At 53.2% G+C, this 8,374-nt stretch overlaps 1 protein-coding gene across 1 annotated transcript; it reads left to right on the forward strand.

Moving 5' to 3' along the window:
* Nucleotides 1-925: 925 nt before the first annotated feature.
* On the forward strand, nucleotides 926-7,795 carry LOC308268340 (dipeptidase 2-like; the record flags this gene model as incomplete). Its single annotated transcript, XM_080703485.1, has 11 exons — nucleotides 926-1,167; nucleotides 1,441-1,567; nucleotides 1,859-1,988; nucleotides 2,073-2,214; nucleotides 2,501-2,570; nucleotides 2,687-2,863; nucleotides 4,234-4,318; nucleotides 5,875-5,950; nucleotides 7,252-7,387; nucleotides 7,476-7,625; nucleotides 7,733-7,795. The coding sequence occupies 11 exons, from the start codon at nucleotides 926-928 to the stop codon at nucleotides 7,793-7,795; spliced, it is 1,398 nt and encodes a 465-aa protein (XP_080559611.1).
* Between the last annotated feature and the right edge of the window lie 579 nt (nucleotides 7,796-8,374).

An 8,374-nucleotide genomic window follows, 5' to 3' on the forward strand; every position in this document is an offset into this window, starting at 1 on the left:
TGAAAATCCTTTTCATTAGAGCCTCAGAAATGACAGACCCTAGGAACTTTTCTCAGTTGTGGAAGAGGCTGAAGGGTCCTGACTGCAGTTATTCTGAGGTTCTACTGTGGGGAACAGATTTCCCGGTCTCTTGCAGCTGCCATTGGCCCCACAGGAGCCAAGTGCTTTGACAAAAAGCACCCCTTCTTGGGGGAGGGGAATCAGAGAGGCCACAGGCCAAGGCTGTGGGTAGGATGTCCTGCAGATAAGAGGGGTTTAGCCAGAAACAGGAAGGCACATGAGAGGCGGTGGGGGCAGCTCGGTGTATAAAGCAGAGGTGACTGATGGGTTCTGGTTCTCTTCCAGCAGCAGTGCCTCCCACGACTCCCACCCCTGGTCACTACCATGTCCTCTACCAGGGATGTGGAGAAACCCAGGTGGGTTGGCATGGGGAGACCTACTGCCTGGTTGGTGGCTACCGGGCCTATGGGGATGCTCCCATGGCCACCCCAGCAAAGGCCAGAGCAGAGAAGCCAGCACCCAGGCGGGCTCCCAAGAGACGTCGAGTTCCGGCTGAGTCAGAGGAAGAACTAGGCTGCCCCAGGCCCAAAATTCCTTGCTTGAGGCCTGGTGGCTGGAAGCCGACCCAGCAGAAGGTGGCTGGCTGTGCAGCAGGCAGGGGAGGGACCAAGACAGACGGCCAGGGGAGACGAGTAGGTGATCGCGGCTCTGCCCGCCCGGCCGGCGGGGACGCCCTTTGGGGCGGGAGGGCCGTGGCGACCCCTGGCGGCCGCGCTGTGCGGGTTACCACGCTCCGCCGCGGGGAGCTCGGGATCCCTCGACTTCAGCCCCTCCTCGCGCGGCCGCGCCCCTGCTGACCTGAATCGAGGCTCAGGACTCCATCGCCTCCCCTTCTGGCCCTCGCAGGCTCTTGCGACCGTCACCCATGTCCTCCTGCCCGGGCCTCGAGAGCGCCCACGTGCTCCGCCGCCCACCTCTGCTGAGTTTGCTCTTCTGGCTTCTGCTGCTGCGCGAGCCGATTACCGGCGCCCACACCACGCCGCGCACCCTGAGCGCCCCGGCCGCTCCAGCTACCTCCAACTCCGCGACCACGCCGGGCACCCCCAGCGCCCCCGGACTGCGTGAGCGCGCGCAGGCCCTAATGAGGGACTTCCCGCTGGTGGACGGGTGCGTATGTGCTGTGGGACCGTGTGGGCGCCAGCCAGGAGGTTCTAGAGGAGCCCTGGCTGCGCCCTGGGATGCTCTCCCCCATTGCCCAACCCTCCCCTCCTCTATGACTCCCCCTCTGGTGCACCCTCTAGCCCAGACCTCGGGAATCTCAGTATAGCCTGGGTGACAGGGTGACAGTGGGGGCGCCCCCCTCCATGGCTTGCCCGACCTGGAACCTTAAGGGCTCCACCCATTTGTCCTTGATCTGACGTTGCCTCGATGTCCTTCCAGCCACAACGACCTACCCCTGGTCCTGAGGCAGTTTTACCCAAATCGACTACAGGATGTTAACCTGCATAATTTCAGCCATGGCCAGACCAGTCTGAACAAGCTTAGAGATGGCCTCGTGGGTGCTCAGGTACCACAGGGCCGCGCAGCACCGCAGCATGGCTGCGGGGGAATGTGGGAAGGAGAGGGGTCCGCAGAGATCACAAGTCAGTCACATGGGAACACAGTTACTCTAGCGACTATCTAAAGTACCAGGATATCGATGCCAGGGCTCCCGGGAGCCAGCTGCGGGCATGAAGGTACCACAGCTCAAGTTTGCCTCATGCGGGGCTTCTGGGCCCACTGGGTGCTGTGTTGGGTGTGGATGCCCAGGAGCTCCAAAGTAGCCCCTGCCCAAGCCAACCCTCAGCCTTGCCCGCAGTTCTGGTCCGCCTATGTCCCATGCCAGACCCAGGACCGGGATGCCTTGCTCCTCACCCTCGAGCAGATTGACCTCATTCACCGCGTGTGCGCCGCCTACCCTGAGTTGGAGCTTGTGACCTCTGCTAAAGGTGAGGGGATTGATAGGGTGCCTTAGGGACTTGATTGAGCGACTCTAGCTCCTGACAGTAATCCCCTGATCTGCCTGCCCCCAGCTCTGAACAGTACCCGGAGATTGGCCTGCCTCATTGGTGTGGAGGGAGGCCACTCCATGGACAGCAGCCTCTCCATCTTGCGTACCTTCTACATGCTGGGAGTGCGCTACCTGACGCTCACCCACACCTGCAACACCCCCTGGTGAGCACAGTGCGGATGGTATGGGCCGACTGAGCCAAGGACCTGCCTGGGGTCACACGTGGGCCCAGACCAAGCTTTACCCTCTAGAATGTGGCACTGACCCTGGAGTGGGGAGGGCAGCTGGAGTTCTGGTGTCCACAGAGCCAGACAGGATCCTGGCAGGGCTGTCTCTGCCAGGCAAAGCATGCTTGCTTTTGTCTAGGAGGTTTCAGGGATAGAGAGTTTGGTAGGATCTCTCCACTCTTGGCGCCAAAAATGTGCACTAGTCACACCTGGCATTCTGCAGGGCAGAGAGTTCGTCTAAGGACATCCACCCCTTCTACCCCAATGTGAGCGGGCTGACCAGCTTCGGTGAGGTAAGGATTCTGGTTTAGACCCCCCCCCATACAAATGCATATGCCCCACCTTTCCCTACACACAAATGTGTGCCCGTGTGCACCCCTGACACCCTCCTCCCCACGTGTCCCTGCAGAAAGTGGTGGCAGAAATGAATCGCCTCGGCATGATGGTAGACTTGTCCCATGTCTCTGACGCTGTGGCGCGGCGGGCCCTGGAAGTATCACAAGCACCTGTGATCTTCTCCCACTCGGCTGCCCGGGGTGTGTGCGACAACAATCGGAATGTTCCTGATGACATTCTGCGGCTTCTGGTAAGAACTTGCCTGGCCCTAGAGCCTAAAGCAAGAAGTGGAACCCAGGGGCCCTTGATCTGCAGCCTCCTTTCTTCACGTTCCTCAACCCCCAGGCTGAATGTCTATCCCACAAATCCATACTCTGTAGTCCCTGAATTCTTTTTTATTTTTTGGTGGTACTGGGGGTGGAACTCAGGGGCTTTCTACCTCCAGGGTATACTCCCAGACCTATTTTATGTATATATATTTTATTTGGAAACAGGGTCTCACTAAGTTGCTGAGAGCCTCATTAAGAAGCTGATGTTGGCTTCGAACCTGTGTGATCCTCCTGTCTCAGCCTCCCAAGCGCGGGGATTACAAGTGGGCGCCACCACACCCGGCTTTTTTTTAAAATAAATTTTTATTGGTACCTTGTAGTCATACATCTCAATGGGATAAAAAACTTGTGGAGATATACATGCACACATCACCCAATTAGCCCTTACCCAATCTCTAACCCCTTCCACCTACCCATGCTCGGCTTCCTGATTGACTTGATAAGTTTAAGTACATCATGTGCTTTAAAGAGTTTCCCTTATCCTCCCTCTTATCCCCTCAGATATGTCACCTTCATTGTTCCTCTATAGGGTCCCTTCTTCATCTAGAGTTCCTCCTGTTACCCATTTCTCCCTAATATTTTGCACATTAAGAAACACATCTGAAGCCGGGCGTGGTGGCGCACGCTTGTAATTCCCGCACTTGGGAGGCTGAGACAGGAGGATGGCACAGGTTCGAAGCCAGCCTCAGCTACTTAGTGAGGCTCTCAGCAACTTAGTGAGACCCTGTTTCAAAATAAAAATATAAAATAGGTCTGGGAGTATAGCCCGGAGGTAGAAAAGCCCCTGGGTTCCACCTCCAGTACCACAAAAAAAAAAAAAAGCATCTGATTTCTTTTTTTTTTTGTGACATTTCACTGTAAATACCATAATTTCTTTTTTCAGTACTGGGGATTTTCCCTCCAAGCTACACCCTCAGACTTATTTTTTATTTTTTAAACAGAGTCTCTGCAAGTTGTGGAGGGTCTCACAAGTTGCTGAGGCTGTCCACAAACTTGCAATCCTCCTGTCTCAGCCTCCCAGTACTGGGATTACAAGTGTGCGCCACCCATACACCCAGCTCATCCCTGAACTCTTGAATCTAGCAGGTGGGGAGTAGTTCTACTCTTCAAGCCCAGGGCCAAGACACCTCCACTCAAAATAGGACCAAGACTCCCCCATGCACACAAACACAGATGAAGTCGACTCTGGCTCCTGGAGCCAGGGCTGACCATCTTCCTCACGGGGCCAGCGGGTGGGCGGCCCACAGTTATGCCAGGGGCGAGCTGAGTATGTGCTTGACCATCTCTGCAGAAGAGGAACGGCGGCATCGTGATGGTGACTTTGTCAGTAGGGGTGTTGCAGTGTAACCCGGTAGCCAACGTGTCCACTGTGGCAGGTGAGCCCCCCAGCCCCTGGTCTCTAAACAGCTAGGATTTGGGCCCAAAGCCTTGGAGATGCCTCAGCACAGCCCTAGCAGTTGGCCAAATATTCTATGATGAACAGTACTCAGCACCACTTTGGTGCTATTTGGAACCAGAGCCACAGAGTCTACACTGCCATGGGGATGGACATAGGGGAGATGGTCGGACATGGTGTGGGTGCTGACCCTCTGCACCTCTGTGGGGGCTTCCAGGACAAAACTTTAGCCCTGCTTTAGGTCTTTGGGGCTTTGTCAGCTGTACTCTTTGTGTGTCTCTCTCTCCCTCCCTTCCTCCCTCCCTCCCTCTCTCTCTCTCCCTTCCTCCCTCCCTCCCTCCCTCCCTCCCTCCCTCCATCTCTCTCCCTCTTTTTGTGTGTGTGTGTGTGGTACTAGGGATGGAACCCAGAGGCATTCTACCTCTGAGCTATACCCCCAGCCCTATTTTTTATTGTTTATTTTATTTTATATATTTTTTGTGGTACTAGGGATAGAAGTAGTAGGGATAGAGAAGTAGTAGGGATAGAGGTAGATAGAGGCATTCTACCTCCGAGCTACACTCCCAGCCCTACTTTTTATTATTTATATTTTTCTTGAGGGTGGGATTGTGGCTCAGTGGTAGTGTACTTACCTAGCATACACAAGGCCATAGGTTCAATTCCCAGCACTGCAAGCAAAAAACAAACAAACAAAACTCATGACTAGAAATATATTACCAAAGCCAGCCACACTGGCTTAAGAGACCCTGTTTCCAAATAAAAAGTATAAAATAGGTCTGGGAGTGTAGCCCTAGTCTAGAGGTAGAAGAAGGGCTTCCAGGAACCCTAGTACCACCAAATTATATGTGTGTGTGTGTGTGTGTGTGTGTATAATAAAGTAGGTTAGAGAGTGTAGCTCGGAGGTCGAATGCTCCTGGGTTCCATCCCCAGACACACACACACACATAAAAATAAAATTAAAAAGAAATATATTTTTTCTCTTCTTTTTTTTTGTGTGGTACTGGAGGTGGAACCCAGGGGCTTTTCTACCCCCAGGCCACACTCCCAGACCTATTTTATACTTTATTTGGAAAGAAGGTCTCACTAAATTGCTTAGAAAGCTTCACTAAGTAGCTGAGGCTGGCTTCGAACCTGTGCGATCCTCCTGTCTCAGCCTCCCAAATGCAGCGATTACAAGCCTGCGCCACCACGCCCAGCTTCCTTCTTTCACCTTACATACCCCTAAGGGTGTGTAAACACACCCCAGAAAGACGCCCTGCCAAGTTCTCTAGGAGATTGGAGGCAGGGTAAATCCAGATGGGAAATGGCCCAAATGGGTGGCTCTTCAAATGGGTTCGCTCCAAACCTAATGTCCAGTCTGGAGCAAGCGGGGGTCCACTCAGGTCAAACCTCAGGGCCTTTGGGTGGCCACACAGGGTACCAAGCCATGAAGGAACGGACCTGCATGGCCTACAGGCTGCAAGAAGCAGAGTCTGCAGAGTCTAGCCCCAGGGGAGCCCTACCCAGAAAGCCCACACTGCTGCCTCTATCTCTCAGATCACTTCGACTACATCAAGGCCCTCATTGGATCCAAGTTCATTGGGATTGGCGGAGACTATGATGGTGCCAGCCAGTGAGTACTTCCCGTGGCCCATCTGGGCTTCCTGAAAGCCCTGGGGTCTGTGCAGTCACTATGCCCGCCACACCGTGGTCCTCGTGGCCCTTAGGCCTTTGCCACCTAACATGTCCCCACTCTCCACTCCCTGCTTCCCGAACCCCTCCCCTATAAGGCTCCATATTTAACTAAGTTGCCAAGCAGCTCATCTGCCCAGTACATGTGCCCACCTTTGCCCTGTTCTAAAGTTCTGCTTTTATATTTATTCTACCTTTGAGCTATACCCCCATCCCTTTATTTTTTATTTTTTATTTTTATTTTTATTTTTTTGCAGGTCTGGGGAGGGAACCCAGGGGCATTCTACCTCTGAGCTACACCCCCTGCCCTATTTTTTATTCTTTATTTTGAAACAGGGTCTCACTAACTTGCGGAGGGCCTAACTAGCTGAGACTGTCCACAAACTGTGATTCTCCGGTCTCAGCCTCCCAAATCCTTTTTATTTTTTACTTTGAAATAGTATCTCAAGCCGGTGGCACACGCTTGTAATCCCAGCATTCGGGAGGCTGAGACTGGAGGATCACGGTTCACAGACAGCCTCAGCTACTTAGTGAGGCCCTCTGCATCTCAGTGAAACCTGGTTTCAAAATAAAGAATAAAACATAGGGCAGGGAGTGTACCTCGGAGGTCAAATGCCCCTGGGTTCCATCCCCAGACCTACCAAAAAAAAAAAAAATAGTATCTCACTGCTGGGTGTGGTGGGTTCTATCCCCAGGCCCACAAAAATAAAAAATAAAAAATAAATAGAAATAGTATCTCACTGCTGGGTGTGATGGCGCATGTTTATAATCCCAGCACTTGGGAAGCTGAGGCAGGAGGATCACAGGTTTAAGGGGAGCCTCAGAAAGTGAGACTCTCATCAACCTACTAAGACCCTATTTAAAAAAAAAAAATAGGGGTGGCAGTATAGCTTGTAGGTAGAATGCCCTTCATTCCTCAGTACCACATACACACACAAAAAAAGTATCTTGCTAAGCTGCTTGAACCTGCAATCCTCCTGTCTTAGCTTCCCAAGTACTGAAATTATAGAGGTGTGCCACCATGCCTGCTTATACATGTGAATCATACAGGTCAATGAGTTTTGGCAAATATTTCAGGGTTTAAGGCCTCTGAAGGATAGACAGCAGGGGCAAATCACTGTCTCCAAGCCTACATTCCCTTTGACCAGAATTGGGGTGCAGCGTACCCAGGACACACAGGACTAGGGTCCTGAGTCAGAATCAAGTTACAGGGTCTGAGGCTACCTGTTGGTGGCCACACAGATTCCCTCATGGGCTGGAGGACGTGTCCACATACCCGGTGCTCATAGAGGAGCTGCTGAGTCGGGGCTGGAGTGAGGAAGAGCTTCAGGGCGTCCTTCGAGGAAATCTCCTGCGGGTCTTTGGACAAGTGGAACAGGTATGCTGGGCTGGGCCAGAGAGTGGCTCAGGGTTCTAAGCAGGTATTGAGTCAGGGGTAGTTGCTGACCACCAACTACCACGTCCAGGTACAGAAGAAAAACAGGTGGCAGAGCCCATGGGAGGCTGAGGTCCCAGTGGAGCAGCTGGGCGGTGCCTGCCGCTCCATCCTTCCACGTCTGAATCAGAGACCGAACATGGCTCCAGACCAGGAACTAACCAAGACCCCCAAGCACCAGGCACCCAGGCTATCAAACATGTGGTCACTCTCACAATCTTGCCCGCACTTGGCCCCAGGCCTCATGGTCATTACCATCTTCCCAGCTTTCATCCTGTGGGTCACCAGGTAGTCCTGCCAGCCGTTACTCTGGCACCCCTGGACACCCTACAGAGCTCCCCCGTTGTGTAGTCATGAGTATTTCCTAGAAATAAATGTTTTGGATTTGAACCTGGTGTGAGCGTCATCCTTTGCAGTCTGGTGCCTCGGGCTCCCGGGGCTAGCGGTCAGTGGGAGAACTGGCATCTCAACCATTGTCTGTGACCCGAGGTGACTCAGGTGGCTGGGTTTGGCTCAGGACAAAGACAGTGGGTGAGCCAGGTGTGGTGGCGCACGCTTGTAATCCCAGCGCTTGGGAGGCTGAGACAGGAAGATCGCACGGGTTTGAAGCCAGCCTAAGCTACTTAGTGGGGCTCTCGGCAATTTAGTGAGACCCTGCTTCCCAATAAAGTAAGTATAAAAATAGGTCTGGGAGTGTAGCCCAGAGGTGGAAAAGCCCCTGGGTTCCACCCCCAGTACAAAAAAAAAAAAAAAAAGACAGTGGTGAGGGTGGACCCTATTCTGGGTTCCCTCTGAAGAGCTCATCTCAGCCCACATGCTGACCCACTGACCAACAAGTGGGGCATCTCCCAGGGAGTTCTTCAGATTCCCAAGAAGGGAACCCGCCTGGATCACGAATAATCTTTGTTCCTCTTTGGACAGATCCGAGAA

This window comes from Muscardinus avellanarius, assembly GCF_963383645.1.
Source record: "Muscardinus avellanarius genome assembly, chromosome: 10".
Taxonomy (NCBI): domain Eukaryota; kingdom Metazoa; phylum Chordata; class Mammalia; order Rodentia; family Gliridae; genus Muscardinus; species Muscardinus avellanarius.